This window comes from Nannospalax galili, unplaced genomic scaffold, assembly GCF_000622305.1.
Source record: "Nannospalax galili isolate Female #2095 unplaced genomic scaffold, S.galili_v1.0 scaffold137, whole genome shotgun sequence".
Lineage (NCBI taxonomy): Eukaryota > Metazoa > Chordata > Mammalia > Rodentia > Spalacidae > Nannospalax > Nannospalax galili.
Genome location: NW_008340203.1, coordinates 866381 through 886953, shown reverse-complemented (window position 1 = coordinate 886953; position 20573 = coordinate 866381). Strand labels below are relative to the sequence as shown.

Sequence of the window (20573 nt, the reverse complement as noted above, 5' to 3'; positions counted from 1 at the left end):
CTTCTCTGAATAACTTTGACACAGTGCATTTGTTGAATTTTCTCTAGAAAGTAAAACAGGTTGTTTTTAGTTTGGGCCCATTAAAAATGAAGTTATAGAAATGTTTTTGTTTTAAGCATTTATGCTGAATGCAACTAGGTAGGAAATTGTTGAAGAAATTGCCCTGTGGGACATTTATGCTTCTGTCTGCAGAAATCTTGTCTATCTTTCTCTAGATTTAGTCTCAAATATATTTTTTATTGGACTATATGTGCTCTAATGTAAAACTTTACTTTTTATTTCTTCTGAAATACAGGAAATATTTAACTTGTGTAGCATATATCAATTCTGCTCATAACATATTTAACATGGCATTTTATACATGTGTATACACACTTTGGTATCCTCACTCCTGATTTCCCTCTCTTGCCATGACCTCCTCCTTGCTTTCTCTTCCCAAATCTTCCTACTACTCTATGATAAAGTCCATTTCCCCTCTCCATTCCCACCCCATCCATTCCCATTCCATATATGAGAGAAGCTCATGACACTTGTCTTCATAAGTCTGACTTATTTCACTTAATGTCATAATCTCTGGTTCGTTCATTTTTATGAAAAGACATAATTTTGTTTTTCCTTATGATGGAAAAATAGGCTGCATCTTTGGGGAATATACTAAAGAGTGGTTTAGCTGGATCATACGGTAGTTCTAATGATCAGATTTTTTAAAATTAAATTTTGTTGTATTTCATACAGAATATCTCAAACAATCTAAATCATCTTTATAGCCTCATCCCCACCAGTACCCTCCCATAGCTCCCCCCCATAGAACCTATATACTCTGTCCTGGGTGTTAAGGCCCACTGTGTCAAGTTAGTGTCCCCAGATGTTCCCCAGTGCAAGTCCATCCACTTGTGATCTAGTCAGATTTCTCTTATCTATCTATCCAAACACTTAGCATTTTCCTTTTTTTTTTTTTTTAACAGAGCATAGGGTGGGGGTTTATTTACAGAGGAGTGGGTACCTCCCACTGGAAAGTCCACATTCAAATATAGATCTTGTGACTTCCTGACAGCTGCATAGAATGGTGAGAGAGGTGCCTCCTGACATTCTCAGGTTATATATCCTTAGCCCCTCCCCCACATGCAGCTAAGGTCGACTGATTGGGTGGGAGGGGTAACTGACTCCCCCCTCAATTCCTTAATGAGTATGGGAAGGAGGTGTGACTACAGCTTGCTACAGCTTGTCTGCATAGTGGTCAGAATACACTTTCAGTTAACACTGTACCCCTTCCTCTGGCTCTTACATTCTTTCCACCAACTTCTTCCATAAAAGTCCCTGAGCTTTGGAGGGGGTGGTAGGTGTGGGATCATCTTCTTCCTATTGTGGCAAGGCACTGAACTTTCGGGTCTCTGCATCATCAGTTTTCCATGGGCTGTTGGCCCATTTCAGTGGGATTTCTACTATAAAAACACAAACAGCAAGAAGCAAGAACATCTAAAAAGCAGCTGCTATAATAACTTAACCTATGGGTATAAACACAAATGCTTGGAAGGTACTTTAACAGGTTCAACACATCCATCTAACAAAACAATTGCAGTGGCTTCCCACGGGGGCCTATATTCTCCCCTGCCACAGGGAGTTGGTCTGGTCTACAGTACCAGATGTGTGTTCCACCTCTAGGAGTAGGCATTATATCCAAACTAAAATTTTCTGGTTGTACATACACTAGACACTCCACTATTGTACCAGCAGGAACATCTTGTTTGGTATGTTGATAGTGCAACATGTGGGGCCTGGTGTTGAGCAGAATTATAGGGGACAATTCTTCCCCAGTCATGTGCATATTGCTTCTTGGCACCATGAAAGGCACCCATCCAGTGGCAGGGAGTTTCCAATTTAGTCCAATCTTGATTTCTCCCTCCCTGTGCTCACATCAAGCAGTGCCTTCAGCAATAAGCTCCCTCTGTCTCTAATGATTAGTTTTTAAAAGAAACTCCAAGCTAATTTCCATCTGAATTGTGCTGATTTACATTTCCATCAACAGTGCATAAAAAGGTTCCTCTCCCCCATATCCTCATCAGCATTTGTTGTTTGTTTTCTTGATGACAGCCAATCTGAGTAGAGTGGGGTAGAATTTCAATGGCTTGGATTTGCATTTCCTGATAACTAATGATGTTGAAGATTTTTTCTTTTGCCATTTGTATCTTTTTTGTTTTTAAAAATATCTTCAAATAATTTGACTATTAATTGGATTACTTTTCCTTTGTATTTTAGCTTTGTAAAATTCTCTTCATATTCTGGATAGTAATCCCTTGTTGGATGACAAGTTGGCAAGCTTTGCTCCCATCCCATAGGCTGACTCTTCACTTTGGTGACAGTTTCTCCATCTACACAGGGCTTACCTAATATGATGAAATCCCACTTGGCCCTTCTGGCTTATTCCTGCTATTGAAGTCTTACTCATTTTTTTAAGAGGCTATCTTTTCTCCAACATTAATCATTGGCACTTGGGTCAGGAATCAGCTGACTGTAGATACAGGAGCTCATTCCCTGCCCTCCTTTGCAGTCCATTGGTGTACTATTTATTTTTATGCAGGAATGGATCATTCTGCTAGGAGTGTATTGTCAACTTCTGTTTATTGGCCGGCTTTTCAGAATATGATGACTTCTTCCAACTTGGGAATTTCAGATTCTGAAATTTCATATTTGGAAAAAAAATGACAGAACTTTTCCTCATTATTGCTTATGTAATTGTATCATTTATACAATATGTTTTTTCAAGGTTCTTTTTCATTATTACATAAACATTACAAGTCTTCTGAAAGGTAAGTGTTTAATTTGCTTTTTTTTTTTTTTTTTTTCAAAATGGTCTTAGGTAGGCCAGGATGGTCTTGAAATGACTAATTGGCTAAGGCTGACCTTGAATTTCTGATCCTCCTGCTTCTATCTCCCAAGTGCTGCATGGACATGCCAACTTTTAATCCGCTTTTAGTTAGGAATAACTCTGAGAATATTTTTTAAGATAAAATAGCCAGTTCACCTGCATCATCCATGCTCTAATCATCATGTGGTAATGTGGTGGCTCCTGTTTCCTGGAGGGCCAGGGTTCTTGTAACCCTACAGTGTTGATCATCGCTTGTACAGACATCAAGAAATGTATACTAGCACTTTCCTGCTGCTGTGATTAAAAAAAACATGGCTGAGACAATTTATAGAAGGAAGAGTTTATCGGGCTTAAGATTCCTGAGGGCAAAGAGTCCATCATGATGGGAAGACATGGCAGGAGGCAGCCGGAACAGAAATTTGAGAACTCATATCTTCAGGCAGGAAGAGATGGCAAACCAGAAGTGGGCAAGGTAATGCCCTCTCAAAGCTGCCCCCAGTGATGTGTTTCCTTCTGTAAGACCACATCTCCTAAACCTCACAAACAGTACAACAAACTGGGGCCGAGTATTCAAAGACTCCCAGCCTATGGGGCGGGCAACTCATTCAAACCACCACATTCCACTCCCTGGCCTCCATTGGCCCATGGTGATATCATAATGCAAAATGCATTTAGTACAGCTTTCAATATCCCATAGACTTCCACAGTTGCAGCACTATTCAAAAGTTCAAAGTCTCTTCTGAAACTTAAGGCACTATCTTAATTGTAACCCCTGAAAAATCTAAAAGCAAATTGAATACTTCCAACATACAATGACACAGAATACATATTCCCATTCTAAAAAGGAGGAAGCAAGGAGTAGTGAGGAAATACCAGACCAAAACAAGATCGAAAACCATCAGGGCACCAAACACTGAATCTTATAGCTCTGTGTCTGATGTCTGGGACTTTATTTCCAAAGGGGTAGATGGTTCTGCTCCTCCAGCTTTCCAGCATGAAACATACATTTGCTCTGAATATACAGCTATCCTTGGCAGACGTCTCATGGCTCTGGCATCTCCAAAACCTTAGGGTTTCCACCACAACCTAGGCTTCATCTTCACAGCTTTATGCAATGTCCTCTGAGGGCCTCTGGGCTTATCATGACCTTCTCACAGAGACTCCCCTGCCATTGCCACAGCTCTCCAAAACTGTGAGGAAGGAATGACGGCCCTCTTACTATTGCATCTTTCATGCCTCTAAAGCGTACAGCACCACCTGAATGACCTGCCGAGTCAGGCTGCAGCTTGGAGTGGAGACCTTGACTCCCTTTATCCACATTATCAGCAGTTTTTGTACATTGCATTTTCTATGAGCAGAAGTCTCCTTAGACTTTTTCCTCTCACAAGTTGGAAGGTTAACTAGGCAAAGTTTTTCCCTGTGGGTACTTTTTCCATTGTTCAGTAGAATAGGGGGTCTCTTCTGAATGGTGCCAATCTTCTTAACAAAAAGAGCCTCTCTTTCAGGATCCACCTTGGTTGCCTTGGCCACAGCATTAAGCTTTTTGGTGCTCATCTTGTCTCTAAATTGTACATTTTGTATTTCTGTCTGTTCTACTTGTACAATTATAGATCTTCATAATATTCACCATAAACAACTATGTTGCAGATTGAACATCAAGCTGTCTTAAAGTGTCCTCTGCCAAAGAAATTAGCTCATTACTTTTTAATTTAGCTTCAGGTAATTTCTTTGGCCTTGGGTAGATGGCAACCAGATTCTTTGCCAAAATATCCCATTTGCTGTTGAAGTTCTTGCTTCCATTTTCCTCTGGAACATCTTGAGCCTATGAGGCCAGGGAGTGGAATGTGGTAGTGTGGATGAAAATGTCCCACATAGGCTCCAACTATTTGAATACTTGTACTCAGTTGGTAGTGCTATTTGGGAACGTATGAGGAGTATATGTAGCTTTGCTGGAGTAAGCATGTCACGGGGGTGTGTTTTGAGAGTTCATAGCCTTGTCCTATGTCAGTTTGATATCTCTCTGCTTCCTACGTGTGCTTGGAGGTATGAGTGTTCAGCTTTCTGCTCTGGCTGCGTCTGCTGCTGTGCTTCTTCACCATGATGGATCCTTATCCCTCTAGCACCATTAAGCCAAATAAATTCTTCCTTCTATAAGTTGTCTTGGTCATGGTGGTTTTTTTGTTTTGTTTCATTTTGTTTTTTTAGTCATTATTTTTTAATTTTTAATAGCTACATGATTAGAAAAAGCATTTCACTACAGCTTTAACATGTTCAGTAACACACTCCAGAGCATGAGTATATCTTTTTCACAAGTGGGTGCTACTTTCTAGGTTCACAGTTGAGTTAATACAATTATACAATATTGAACTCAGTATAAGGCCTGTAAGACACAAAATTGATTGAGTTTTTTAATCTTTAAAAAAGATCTCCATTTCAATCAAAGGAGGCAACCAGGGAAGTCATGGTGTTTTATGACAACAACAGAAAGGTAAACAATACAGGAAGTGTCTTGGGGAGAGAATGTGATGTCATGTTATCTGTAGTAATGATCTGTAGTAAGTGGCTGGTGGCTGGCCCAAATCCCAACTAGTCTGTACCTGTCTCTGTATGAGAACTCCCACCCTCCTCGGGTCCTTCTTGTAGGAGGGAAAGGATATATTTTTTTTGCAAGAGAATACAGAGGAGAGAGAAGTAGTGACCAAATCAGCCTCCCATTCAAAGGATGAGGATTCTTTGAGGGTAAGGGGAAAGAAAGGATGTTAAACATTAGGAGAGTAGGGATATTTTCCTTGAGTTTTTAAGGAAGAGGTCCCGTCAGTTCTTCAGATGCACACCCCATGCCTTTCATCCTTAGTACAAGAGGATTTGATCTGGTCTAGAGGCAGAATACACTGAGATGATACTGTTGAAGAGGAATTGTACTACTATAATGTGGTGCAATGAGATGATAATGAATCTAGGGTGACTAGCAGGTCAGTACAGTATCCTATAGGACTGAAAACTGTTTTGACAAATTCCCATCTACAGCCTATTCCCCAGGAGCAGCCAAGGTCCAGGCTGTCTGCATGGCTAGCTAGACAGGTGTTATGTCCAAAACAGAAGCAGAACTTTGGTTACCAAAGGAATTGTTTCTCAGGATTGAGAACATATTTATCTTGCAGCATTAGTTTAAAATTATAAATCAGAACTAATCACCATTGATGCTTAGGTGCCTGAACAAGAAATCAAGAGATTAGATTTTCTTTGGAAAGTTTTTTTAATTTTTAATTTATTTGTGTGTGTGTGTGTGTGTGTGTGTGTGTTGAAACAAGGTTGCACTATGCATCCCCTGATGACCTGGAACTCGCTATGTAGACCAAGCTGGTCCCAAACTCAAAGAGATCTGCCTGCCTCTGCCTTTCAAGTGCTGGGATTATATGTGTGTGCTACAATGCCTGGCTTTGGAAAGTTGAACAGTAATATAAGTAGGAACAGAGCCTAAGTGTTCAAAGGCAACCCAAGGAGAGTGAATGACTTCCAGATTAGTACAGCATACAATACCTTGATTAAGGACTTTTAAGAAGTTTTACGTGTATGAATGTTTTGTCTGCATGTATGTAAGTGTACCATGTGTGCAATGCATATGGAGGCCAGAAGAGGGGGTTGGATCCCTTGGAGCTGGAGATATGGACAATTGTTAGCTGCCATATGTGTCTTGAGAACTGGACCCAGGTCCTCTGCAAGAGTAGCAAGTGCTCTCAACTGCTGAGCCGTCTCTTCAGCCCTGTGATTGAGCACTATTAAAAATAAATGTGTGTGTACTACTAAAATATTGAGTAGTCTACCGTGGACGTTTGGGGTGGGTAAAACAAACCTGTCACTATTCATAGTTCCTAGCTCAGCACAAGCAGAGGTGGGACAACTTTTTGGCCCTGATTGCATGAGATGTTACTAAAACTTGGTATATAATTTAATTTTAGAATAACTACAAGGTTTAAAGATTGTTTCTATTGCCATTAAAACAAGAAAGAAGGTGTTGACAGCGATATGGAGAAACTGAACCTTTATTTATTGGTAGGTATGTGAAATGGTACAGGAGGTAGGGAAATCATTACAGAGGTTCTTCCAACAAGTGTGAAGGAAAATGCTCTATGATATGGAAGCTGCGCTTCAGGATATTCATTTTAAGTAATTGAACTAAGACTCTTGAGGCGATAGCAGAACTCCCAGGTTCACGCTAGCCCTGTTAACAATTGTCAAGATGTGGGCACAGTCCAGACGCCCATCAACAAAGCCCATACAGAAGTGCATAAAGGTTTGTAAGAGTCAAAGTCAGAAAAAGAAGGAGCAAAACATTGACTTCCAGAGCTGAAGGAAAAGGATATAATGAATTAATAATCACTGGGGGTTAAATTTCACTTATGCCAGATGAAAAGCTTTCAGAGGTCTGCTGGGCAACATTGTGCCTAGCGTATGTGAATTACATTGTGTGGTTAGAAGTCTATTGAGCTTGTAGTTCCATATCAAGTGACTTAACAAAATATAATGACAGACAGACTGTATGGGTTGAATAATGGCACTGAATTTATTAAGAGTTTATTAAGGCTGTTTGTTCACAGGTGAGCAATGAGGTTAAAGTAGCACAAAAGAATTCAGAGAACCCTGGCTATGCAGACTGGTCAACTGCATCAACCTTTGCGATTTTTATTGACAGTATTTTCTGAAATTATTTGGTATATATTTTGGTAAATACATCACCTTAGAGTTTAAGCCCAGTCCAGGAATTCACCTCAACTATCTATGAATTTGACACAATAGCTAGAGAAGGGAGTGACAACTTCTGTACTCCCTCAAGGTGACTCATATGTTTAAATGAAATTGATGACGGACAGATTTTTAGGTGCTAGGAATGGTAACATGAGAATTGGTACAGCTACAGGTCAACTATCTATGAATTTGACACAATAGCTAGAGAAGGGAGTGACAACTTCTGTACTCCCTCAAGGTGACTCATATGTTTAAATAAAATTGATGACGGACAGATTTTTAGGTGCTAGCCTGAAGGCTTTCAGCAAAGGAATGGTAACATGAGAATTGGTACAGCTACAGGAAGTCAGCTATGACAAAGAAAAGTCATGTAGCTGTTGTCACGGGGGAAGCTGCTCAGCAGCAGCTGGGTGTGCCCCAAGTGAGCACGCAGCAGGAGGGTGGGCAGCGGGGTGTGCTGCAGCAGCTGGTCACACAACTTGGCTTAGAGCAGGGGGTCCTGCAGCAGGTGGTTTCACAGCAAGGCTGGCAGCAGGGTGTGTAACAGCAGCTGGTAACACAGGTTGGTTTACAGCAAATGGTCTTGCAGCAGGTGGTTTTGCAGCAAGTTGGGCAGCAGCAGAAGCTGGACTCACATATTGGTTTACAACAGGTGGTCTTGCAGCAGGTGGTTTCACAGCAGTTTGGGAGACAGCAGGGCTGGCAGCAGCTGGGCTGGCAGCAGCTGGGCTCACAGCAGCTGGGCTGGCAGCAGGGAGTGCAGAAGCTGCTGGTCACACAGCTTGGTTGGAAGCTTGTCCTGCAGCAGGTGGTTTGACAGCAAGGCTGGCAGCAGCTGGGGATGCAGCAGGGTGCGCTACAGCAGCTGGGGATGCAGCAGGGCTGGCAGCAGCTGGTCACACAGGTTGGCTTCCAGCAGGTGGTTCTGCAGCAGGTGGTTCTGCAGCAGCTGGGCTGGCAGCAGGGCTGGCAGCAGCTGGACACACAGCATCTGGGCTGGCAGCAGGGTTGGCAGCAGCTGGAGATACAGCACTTGGACTGGGAGCAGCTGGGCTCACAGCAGCAGGGCTGGCAGCAGGGAGTGCGGAAGCTGCTGGTCACACAGCTTGGTTGGAAGCTGGTCCTGCAGCAGGTGGTTCTGCAGCAGGTGGGCTGGCAGCAAGGGGAGCAGCAGGAGGTGGTCATGGTGTCAGGTGTGGAGGGCGGGGTCCTGCTCACAGGGGAGTTTTCTACAGTATAGTTAGCCTTTGTCCATTCTGGGCCTTTTATACATCAGACCTTTAAGGTTTGAACCAATCAGAAAGAGCTCCTTTCTGTTTACATTATTTTCCATATTCAATTTGTGTTTATTGAGGAAGAAGTTCTTACCCAATAGGAATGTTTTGGAAGTGTTTTGTCTGGCTCTTATTTTGGAGAAAATTTCAGGGACATACAGGCGAATCACATCTTCACGGCCACTCAGACCATCATCCAGTAAAGTAGCAGGTACTGCTGTTCTGGGAAGGTCAGGGTAGTTTTCTCCTATAGCTTTTCTTCTTTTTCTATCTTTAGATTAGTAAGTGACTCTAGAGAAGGGCATGATTACACTATGCTCACAGTCATGAACTGAATGCTTCATTCCTGTCTGTTTACTCACAAAAACCTGAATCCTGTGCAGTCCAGGCCTCTCTGTGTGTAACCAGCTGCTCCACTTGTGCACCCTGGATGTATCGAAGGTGTTAGGGATGAGACATGTGCTACAATGTGCTTCACAGCACAGGAGAACCAGGGCAGGTAGGTCGAAGCGGCAGGAGTCCATTAATGTAAGACAGTCTGGATGGATCTCTGGGTGACCACTGATCCTGACTTCCTTTCTCGTAAGGGACAGGAAGCATCAGGAACATCTTGCAGTCTGCTGTAACTGCCTTAGATGCAGACAAGCCAGGCCGGGCAGGTGACTCCATTGCTCACCTGGTGGCTCCAGTCAATGATGTTTCCTGTCTCCCTCTGTCTGTCTGGCTTCTTTACTTCTACTTCTGTCTCTGTTTTGTTCCTTTTCCCCCATTCTTTTTCAGGGTTCTTTCCCTCTATTTTTCTTTCAGTGACTGAATTTAGATTAGCGGTGCTGAACATGGTGGCGCATGTCTTTAATGCCAGCTCTTGGGAGGCAGAGGCAGGTGGATTTCTATGAGTTTGAGGCTAACCTGGTCTACATAGTTAGTTCCAGGCCAGCTAGGGATACATAGTGAGACCCTGTCCCCCCAAAGTTAGTTGAGATGATAACCGATTTAACTTGATGACTAAAATTTAAAGTGTTTTTAGGTTCTTGTGCTCCAAGCCACCCTTGCCACAAGTTCACATGTGCAAAGCTTCCAGTGGCCTCAAAGCCTCTATTTCTCTATGTTCATGGATCAACTCTGGCTCTTACAATCTTTCTGCTCTTCTTCTGCAATGGTCCCTGGGCCATAGGTGGGTGAGGCTTAATATAGGAGTCCTATCCAAGGACACACACTCTGCAGTCTCTTATTCTCTAAAACAGCCAGTTGTGGCCTCTGTGGGCATCACACTCCATTGCATAAGGACACTTTGCTGGTAAGAGTTGAAGGGTGCATCAGTGTTCTCTCCACACCCTGCTTCACTGTTTTCCATGAGCCTTAGGTGTAGAGGTTCCACTGCAGATATGTCACCTAGGGGTGGGCAGCTCTTAGATGTATATTTAGATATATATTCTCTGCGTGTGACCAGTTGTAGAACTCTGCAGTAGCTTCCAACTATTGCAAAAAGAAGCTTCTTTGATGAGCAGTGTACAGTATACTTGTCTATAAATACAAGGATCTATATTTAGGAAATGGTAAGAAATTTCATTTGTCTAGAGATAGGGTTTTCTCTAGGATCTATGACCTCTCCGGCCTTATATATTTGGCTATAATTGCAGAGGGGAAGGTTGTAGAGGGGGAGAGAGAGGAGAGGTGAATGGAGCTTGGGTGACTTGGGAAGCCAGAGGGAAATGTGTTGGCTTGGGAACCCCTTGAGAAATACACATACGGCGTCTGAACATTAGTGCATGTGTATACCTGGGGGCTGTAGGGCAAGGAGCACAGTGCCAGGCAGGTGAGACCTCCCTTTGAGTGGCTGGTCAGAGTAGTCCAAGAGACTCCCTAAATAACCCAGGCTATTGCTGGAGTCCTTGGTTATCTCCCAGAACTCGAGGTAAGGCCATACTCCTAAAGAAAGGACATACTTTGGACACAGGACTTGGAGCAATGGAGCGGGAACTTACCTGGAAGCCTTCTCCCTGAAGACTAGCTCTCATAGTTCTAGAGGATACTATGTGAGCTGCTAAGGGAGAAAATCAATCAATGGTCCAATCCAGCCCTAAAGCCTAATAACCATAAAGCTGGCACAGTAAACTGCCTCTAGTGGTGCAGTAGTGGTATTGTTTTCTGGGGGGATAATCAACAGTTATGTAACTGGACTTAAAGCCCTCTGATTTCTTAATGTCCTGTGACTCAAGTGTTTTATCATCAATTTCTGGTGGGCATTCAAGAGCAGTGACAGAAACCTGCATTCTTTTTTTTGAGGGGGGGTCCTCCTGGGTATCCCTGACCAGCAACTCAACAGGAAGTATCCCACACATGGCCCTGGGCTTTTTATTTGAGAACCCATGGTTTCTGGGAGGAGCAATTTCCCCTGTGTAGGGCAACCCCAAACACGTATATGAATATACACGTTTAGGAAGCTTATAAAATAGTAAGCTCCCATATAGTATTTTCAAATAGCAGCATTGGTTATCCCTCCTTGACCTACTGCTTACATTTTAAAATTATCAGCATTTTTGTGCTGTTAATATTCCTTTTATTACTTAATTTCTGCTCTTTTTAAAATAACTCCTTTCCTTTTATCGGTGTTGTGTTGCGTCGTTCTTATTTTCTAACAAGATGGCATTCTTAGGCTCTTCACTTGAGATCACTCTGATTTATTAACATAAGCATTCCTAGCTAGGGATTTCCTTGTTAGATCTTCAGATTCTGATACATCATGTTTACATTTTAATTTTGAAGATTTAGCTTTCTTCTTGATTTCTTCAGTGACTCACTGGTGATTCAAATGTGCGTTGATGTGCTGAGGAGACGGCTCAATGGGCAAAGGACTTAGCTTCCAAGTGTGAGGACTTCAGTTCAGATCCCTGAACTTATCTAAGGCCAGCATTGGTAACATGCTTCTGTATTCGCAGCATCCCTCAGATAAGATGGGGGTTGGAGACAGGAGAATCCCCAGAGGCTTGGGGTGACTGATAAGACCCTGTCTCAAACAAGGTCGAAAGTGAGGACTGACAATTGAGCTTGTCTTCTGGCCCCTACATGTACACTGTGGCATGTGCACCTACATTCACACGTGTGCACACACAGACACATTGTACACAAACACGCAGTTGTGTTTTTCAATCTCCATATGATTTTACAAAACTGTAAAACTTGCCATGAGACTGGCCTGGAACTCCCTATATATACCAAGCTGGCCTTGAACTCACAGAGCTCTGCCTGCCTCTCCCTCCCAAGTGCTAGTATAGTCACGTACCACCATGCCTGGCGATTTATTATTATTTTTTAAATGTAGATGAGTATTTTGTATGTATTTGCACCATGTGCATGCAGTGCCTTTGGAGGTCAGAAGAGGGTGTCAGATTCTCTGAAACCTGACTTATAGACAGACAATTGTGAGCCACCGTGTGTGTGCCAGGAACTGTAGCCGTGTCCTCTGCAAGCCATATCCTCTTAACCACTGAGCTATCTATCTAGCCCCTTTGCTTGTTTCTAATTTGCACTTTCATTTTAAAGTTCCTTATGGAGATGTGAGTACATAGTTCATCTTCTGTAAATTTTTATGACTTGCTGCACAGGTGAGGACACGATCACTTTGGAGAACAGTCTATGCTCTCTCTGGAAAATGTACATTACACAGCAGTGACCCTTCTCTGGCTCTCTTATCTCTGTTTTGTTCTCTCTCTTCTGCTTTTTTTTTCATTAGTTGACATCGATCTTTTCTACTGAAAGGATAATGATTACTTAAGACTGCATCTGACTTGTCTGTGAGGAGAAATATTTAATATCTTTTTCTTCTTTAATCACTTCTTTTAAAAATATCTTACTGCTTCTTTGAGAATTTCATGCAATGTATTCTGATCATATTCAGACCCCCTCCCCATCTCTACTCAGATCCACTCCAACCTCCTACTCCCCACTTCATGTCCTCCATTGTTTTTAAAGGCCTCCTGAGTCTAATTTGTGTTCCCCAGATATTCTTATATGTGGGCCCATACCCTGGAGTCTGGTCAGTCTACCCAGCATCACACCCTTAAAGAATGCTGATTTTCCATCTGGCAGCAACTATAAATTGCCAATTGTGAGTCATCTCTGTCAGCCATATTTAACAATATTTTTAAGTTTGCCATTAATTTTAAAACTATGTTAACTGTGGATTTCCAACAGGAGAGAATATCACAAAGTGAACACATTCTAGTTGTGCAAAGAATAGAAGGTAAACCCATTCCTCAAGGATAGTATCAACTTACCCATTGCCAAAGAAAGCTGAACACTTGGATTGGAAGGGTAGGTAAAATCATAACTTCCTCTAAAATGTATGTCATAAAGGAATGAAATGAAAGAGTTATTCCTGTGAGACAAATGGGGTCCTTTATTCATCTAGGAATCCTGGCTCTTATAACAAAATGGAGATTCCATTGGGCTGTGTAAGAAGATTTGCTCTTATCCAGAGAAAAGAAGGAAGAAAAGCCTAGCCAAGCAGCCAAATAAAGTGTGGGGGGTCTTTTATGGGTCAGTGGAGAAAGGGAAGGAGTTTAGATAACAGCAGAAATATTCTTCTTGACCTTTTCAGGAGAATATTTCAGGACTGAGGTCTGTCCTTGAGGTGGTTATCCTCGCCTTTAATGCTTACATGGACTTGTTTGAATCTGTGTTGTAAGGTGGCTATACAGAGATGACACTATCAGGCAGAAACTTTGCCAGAGTACTGTATTACAACAGCGTGTTAATGAGTCTGAGGGTGAATAGCGGGTCCTTTAGGGTAGAAACCTGTTTTGCCTAGTTCCATTCGGTACCGTGCTAGCTAAAGGCAGAGGAGGTCTTAATTGTGTGGCTGAGTTTTCACAACTCAAACAGTCTGTCCTGGAGGGAGGAGGAAGGAGAAGGAGGAAGAGGAGAGGAGGGAGGCTTACAAGATCTAGGAAATAAATAAAACTAAAGCAGTCTAGGTAGCTTCTGAATGTTACAAGATTCCCTCCCCAAGGTCATACAAACAGTAAGAATTGTGTGTGAGAAAAGATCGTGTGGAAACTGCCTGCAAGCTCTTCATGGTGCTCCAAGGATGCAGCTCTCCTGAGTGCACATCCACGCTGGGAGTCCTCATCCATGTCAGGAAGGACTTTTCCATGATGTGGCTGCCTTTGAATCCTTCATGCTCCTGTAAGTAACCCCAATAAACTCACTGGTTCACCACCTAGACTTGGGTGGATTGTGTCTTTGGTCTGCTGTTAGGTCCCTGTCTGGAGTGAATAGATGTTTCTTCACATCTCACCAGGAAAAGTCATACAGTATTGGCTACATGTGTCTTGTTTGAGACAAAACTCTGCTTGCCAAAAAGGATTCTTTCTCCAGGATGGAAAGTTGTTCACTTTGAAACAAAAATTGACTCTTATAAACCAGAAATATCAGCAATGGGGCTGTGGACTTGTGTGCACAGAAATAGTAAATTAAGGGAGTTTGTTATCTCTGAAATGTAACTTGTAGTAATTCAACTAGGAGCAGAGCCAGTTTGTACAAAGGCAACTACCAGAGTGGGAATCACTTTAAGATTCGTATTGTGGACCCTCGTGGACCCTCGTGGACCGTAGCCTTGCTGAGTATTTTCTGAATGTGAATGTTCTTTCCTCAAAAGACAATTGGATGCTGTGGTGTTTTTTGTTTGTTTTTGTAAACTACACAAACTAGGCTCCCTGGGAAGATGGAACCTCAGTTGAGGAACTTCCTCCATCAGACTGGCATGCGGGCATGTCAGTTGGGGCATTTTCTTGATTGTTGATTGGCATAGGAAGATCCAGTCCATCATCGGCAGTGCCGTCCCTGGGCACTTGGGCCTGTGCAGCGTAAGAAAAGCAGCTGAGCAGGACAGCTCTATAGAGGGGAGAGACAGTTTCCATTGGTTCCTAATTTACTGGGCACAGTATGCATCTTGCCTTTATTGAATAAGATTTCACTAAACTTTACATTGTTTGACCTTAGTATAAATGCAATATTGAAACAGTGTGCCTATCTACTATCAGAAAACCAAGAACAAAGATGTTGAGAAGGACGTGGAGAAGCCGGAAGTGGTGCAGGTAGGGAAACACAATGAAGGTTCCTAAAAAACTGAAAACAGAAATACCACATGATACTGCAGGTGCATATCAGGGTGTCTGTCCTAAAGTAACTGAGAACAGAACCTTGAAACGATTTTTTGCACTGCCATATTCGTGCCAGGCCTATTAACAACAGGCCAGATGTGTGAGCAGCCAGAATGCTCATCAGCAAATAAGCGAGAGCAGAAAATGTGGCAGAAGCCCAGTGCTGCGGGATTCCACTCAGGTATTTGTGAAAGCAAAGTCAGGAGAGAACAGAACAGTTCTTTCCCTAGGCTGTGCTTGAAGGAACTGGGGAGTTGGTAATCATCAGGCATTAAATATCAGTTATGCCAGATGAAAAACCTTCAGTGCTCTACTGGGCATTTGACCTACTGTGTAGGTGACACATGACCAAAAAATCTGCTGACATGCAGGTATCTTGTCAAATGAACAGAATATAATCATGAGACAATACAGAGTAAATACCATGCAAAATTTATTGATAATTTATTAAGGCTTCTAGGAGACAATTCCAAAGTGAGACAGAAGGAGAAAGCAGGTGAACATCCAGAGCACATTGCAGAATAAAGCATGGTTAAAGAGATGATTGATCACAGGAGCTTTCCACAGCTGTGCCCAGAGAAAGAGGTAAAGATGGAGGAAGAGACAGAGAGATGCAGTGTTGCTGGTCTTGATGATGGAAGCCCGCACCGTGATCCTGGTGGGGAGGGATGTGTAGACACTGGAGAAGGCATGGAAGTAAATCCTCTATTGCGGATTTCAGAGTGGAACACAGCTCTGCCGTTGCTGTTACTTCAGCTCACTGGGACTTCTGTCCTCCGTAGCTGTAAGATGGTAAATTTGGTTAATTTTTAAAAGAATGATTGCATTAATCTATGAAATTCTTAATTGAAGTGCTTTCTGAAGTTACTTAGGAGAGGTTAAGATCTTGACTCAGCATTTAGGTAGAAGCCAGATGTCTCGCTTAACTGTCTATGAAGCTCATCAGGGGTCACAATACCTAGTAAACAAGAGAGTAACAGTGGCTTTTCAAAAAAGTAGGTAATTAAAAGATTTTTCCACTGATAGCCTGGCAGTTTTCAGCAAAGATAAAAAGTGAATTTGTGCTGATATGTCAAGTGAGGTATGACATAACTTATGTGTGGATGCCATTCACTGGGGGAGCTGATCAGCAGCAGCAGGGCTGGCAGCAAGGTGTGCAGCAGCAACTGGTCACACAAGTTGGTTTAAGGCAGGTGGTCTTGCAGCAGGTAGTTTTACAACAAATTGGCTGGCAGCAGCAGGGTTCACAGCAGGGTGTGCAGCAGCAACTTGGGGGACAGCAGGGTGGGCAGCACAAGTTAGTCTCACAAGTTGGTTTACAGCTGGTGGTTGTGCAGCAGGTGGTTTTACAACTTGGTTGGCAGCAGGGCTGGTAGCAGCTGGCCTGGCAGCAGGGTGTACTACAGCACCTGGAAGTGCAGGAAGATGGGCAGCAGCTGGATGCAGAGTAGCAGGGTTCAGAGCAGGGTGTACAGCAGCAACTTGCGGGACAGCAGGGATGGCAGCAGCTGGTCACACAGGTTGGCTTCCAGCAGGTGGTTCTGCAGCAGCTGGGCTGGCAGCAGCTGGACACACAACAGCTGGGCTGGCAGCAGCTGGTCACACAGGTTGGCTTCCAGCAGGTGGTTCTGCAGCAGGTGGTCCTGCAGCAGGTGGGCTGGCAGCAAGGGGAGCAGCAGGAGGTGGTCATGGTGTCAGGTGTGGAGGGCGGGGTCCTGCTCACAAAGGAGTTTTCTAGAATATAGTGAGTGTGTCCATTCCAGGCCTTTTATACATCAGGCCTTTAAGATTTGAGCCAATCAGAAAGACTTCCTTTTCATTTGCATTGTTTTCCATATTCAATTTGTGTTCATCAAGGAAGAAGTTCTTACCCAATAGGAATGTTTTGGAAGTGTTTTGTCTGGCTCTTATTTTGGAGAAATTTTCAGGGACATACAGGAGAATCACATCTTCACTGCCACTCAGACCATCATCCAGTAAAGTAGCAGATACTGCTATTCTGGGAAGGTCAACATAGTTTTCTCCTATAGCTTTTCTTCTTTTTCTATCCTTAGATTAGTAAATGACTGTAGAGTAGGACATGATTATCTGTGCTCACAGTCATGAAACAAATGCTTTATTCCTTGTCTGGTTACTCACAACAGCCTGAATCCGGTATAGTTCAGCCCTCTCTGTGTATAACCAGCTGCTCCACTTGTACATCCTGAATACATGTGTTCACGGTGTTTGGAATGAGATGTCCGCTACAATGTGCTTCACAGCACAGGAGAACCAGGGCAGGTAGATAGATGCATTGGGAGTCCATAAGTGTAAGAAGGTCTGGATCTCTGGATGACCTTTGTTCCTGACTTCTTTTCCCCTGAGGGGTCACCAGGGCATGCTGCACAGTCTGCTGTAACTGCCTTAGATGCAGACAAGCCAGGCTGAGCAGGTGACTTCATTGCTCACCTGGTGGCTCCAGAGTCAGTGATGTTTCCTGTCTCCCTCTGTCTGTCTGTCTTCTTTACTTCTATTTCTGTCTCTATTTTGTTCTTTATCCTCCATTCTCGTTCATGCTTCTTTTCCTTTATTTTTCTATTCAGTGACTGAATTTACATTGGTGGAGGTAGACATGGTGGCCCATGCCTTCAATGCCTTGGAAAGCAGACACAGCTGGATTTCTGCACGTTTGAGCCTAGCCTGGACTACACAGTGAATTCCAGGCCAGTCAGGGATACATACTGAGACCCTGTCTCAAAAAATATTAGTTGAGATGATAACTGATTTATCTGGATGTCTAAAATTTAAAAATTTTTTAATTCGTTTGAGGGGATTATGATTATCCATATCCAAGTTAGGAGAATTCCACAAAGTCAGCACATCCATGCCCACTGTTAGCACTATAAGAAGGGGATTTAATCCCATCTCCTACAAACCTTATCTGTTAGTCATCTCATCACGAAGGGAATTTTTGGGTACGTCCCTGGCTTATTCCTCTAATTCTGGAGGACACATAAGGTTTCTTTCATAATTAGAATTGGTTCTGTTTGTCTAGGCAACACCTATAGGTCCTCAGGATAGTCACATTCAGTTGCCTGTTCTCATTTCCATACAATTTGTCACTGAATGAAGTTGCCACAATTTGTTCTTTTTCCCCTAATGCATAGCTTGTTTTTAGTTTGGGAGAATTAAAATAAATGCTGTTAAGTGGTTTTGTGTATTGCCTTGGAAAGTAAACACAAACACACAGCCACACATATACATACACTCATACAATGCAGACATACACTTACACACATATACACACTTCTCATGAATATGCAATTTGTGTGTGGGGGAATTCCTCATGGAATTCCTTTTTGAAAACTTTTCTTTTCTTTCTTTTTAATGCACCAGCTATTTTCTTTTACTAAATTATGCAAGCCTAATTTGAAAGTTTATTTACACTCAGCACACACTATTACTGTTTCCATTGAGAAGTCTGTAGCTGGTCATGAAGGGATGCCGAGGTCTGATGATGCGGTGAGGCATAGAACACATTTCTTACATAATAGAGTAAGGACCTGATTGATGCTAGATCCTTCCCCAGTTAAATGACATTAGCAAATGAGCTATGAATCCTTTGAACCTCAAGGAGGAGATCCCTTAATCCATGTGGGCTACAGTGACTATCAGACTTACTGTACTTTTTATTGTTTTTAATGTGTATTTTTATCGAATTTTTGTGCATTTCATGCAAAACACCTAAGTCATCTTTATACCCCTCCCCCCTCCTATATAGCTCTCCCACCAGATTTCATCCATTCTGTCATATATATTAAGGCCTATCTAGTCAAGTTAGTGCACTTAAATGTCCTTCAGTACAAGTTCAGGTCTAGTCAACCTATCTAGAACCTCTCCCTTAAATAAGATCATTGCCCTCTGCATGAAGAAGCTTTGAGAGTTAAGAGATGCATTAGGATTCTCCCCCTTGTTCCACTACTCTGTAGTAGTCTGTCTGTTGCAAAAGAAGCTTCTTTGATGAGTGATGGCTAGCATACCTGTCTGTGTTTATAGGGATCCTATTTAGCATATAGTAAGAAATTATATTTGTCAAGGGATGTGGCAGCCTTAGGGTTTTCCCTAAGATCTAAGACATCAGCCATATGTATTTGGCTATGTTTACAGTGCCACCCATGAGTTCCCTCCCATCGAGTGGGCTTTAAGTTCAATTAGGTTGCTTTTGATTACCCCCGAGATACAAATGCCACCACTGCTCCAATGTAGTTTGCTGACAATCATTGTTTTGGTTATTAGACTTTATTTATTTTTTCTTTTTTTTAATTTTATGGGGCTTTTTGCTACTCTAACATCCCCCCCCGAAGAGGTAACCCTAAAATCTTTTAAGGATTAGATAAAAGCTCCCAAATACTTTGGACATTTTTGGCCTTTGGAACAAAGTATGTTCCCTAAGAGGCCCAAATATTATGACCTTTAGCCAAGAAACTGGCTACATTTCTTTGGGGGCCTTTTTACCCTAACTGCCTACCCAATTCCTACCTCCTATTCTTATCATACCAGCCTCTGAAGAGGTTACCTAAATTGCCAATATGGAATCTGGATTCAGACCTCTCTGGCTTCTTTCATGCTTAACAGGGACTCAAGGTGAGGCAATTGGGTACCCCTTCAGTGGGTCTATCTAAAAGACTCCCACATTTCATAACTCTTATCTGTAGGGGGAAAAGAAAGTCCTTGACTGGCATTCACGTTGAAACAAAAATCCACTCCCCCCAAATCAGAAATATCAGCAGTGGGCCTGTGGACTTGTGTGTATAGGGAAAAGGAAATTAGGAAAGTTCCATTTTCTTTTAAGCCATAACTTGCAGCAGAGCCAGTTTGTGCAAAGGCAACCTCAAGAGAAGGAATCACTTCAAGATTCATGAAGTTGACACTAGAAGATCTAGTCTGGGTGACTGTTTTCTTAATGTGAATGAGTATTCCTCTAAAGGCAACTAATTTGGCAGTGTTCTGGTTTTCAGTTGTTCGTTTTTGTAAATATAACTCAAATCTGACTCACTTGTGAAGGTGGAACCTCAACTGAGGAACTTCCTCCATCAGACTGGCATGCAGGCATGTTTGTGGGGCATTTTCTTGATTGCTGATTGGCATAGGAAGATCCAGTCCACCATCAGTAGTACCATCCCTGGTCATGTGGGCCTGGGTTGCATAAGAAAAGCAGCTGAGCAGGACAGGGGATCAAGCCAGAAACAGCACACGTCCACGGTCTCTGCTGCAGTTCCTGACTCCAGGTTCCTGCCTTGAGCTCCTTGCCCTAGCTTCCCTTGATGATGACTAGAAAATGTAAGGTTAAATAAACCTTTCTTCCCTCAACTTGCTTTTGGTCATGGTGTTCATCACAGCATGAGAAATCAAACAAGGACAGGTAATAAAACACAGAAATTTAGAGATGAGTGAGCCACACCTGTAATTGTTGGTAGTGACTAGCTGAACTCTGTACAGAGGAGAGACAGTTTCCATTTGTTCCTAGTTTATTATGCACAGCAT

General features: G+C 42.7%; 2 protein-coding genes across 2 annotated transcripts; both read right to left on the bottom strand.

The window, feature by feature from the left end:
* Window positions 1-1062: 1062 nt before the first annotated feature.
* Window positions 1063-8797, bottom strand: LOC108490963 (keratin-associated protein 9-1-like; the record flags this gene model as incomplete). Its single annotated transcript, XM_017798695.2, has 2 exons — window positions 8173-8797; window positions 1063-1079 (listed from the first exon to the last, which is right to left on the bottom strand). Coding segments are annotated over exons 1-2 (642 nt in total), but the record flags the coding sequence as incomplete, so codon positions are not given.
* A 7379-nt stretch (window positions 8798-16176) lies between these two features.
* LOC103735943 (keratin-associated protein 9-3-like) lies at window positions 16177-16740 on the bottom strand. The gene has a single exon (XM_017798694.1). It carries the CDS (start codon window positions 16738-16740, stop codon window positions 16177-16179), a length of 564 nt encoding a protein of 187 aa, XP_017654183.1.
* Window positions 16741-20573: the final 3833 nt, after the last annotated feature.

Excerpts from the sequence above, each read along its gene's own strand:
- LOC103735943 (XM_017798694.1), bottom strand. The coding sequence starts at position 16,740 with ATGACCACCTCCTGCTGCTCCCCTTGCTGCCAGCCCACCTGCTGCAGG.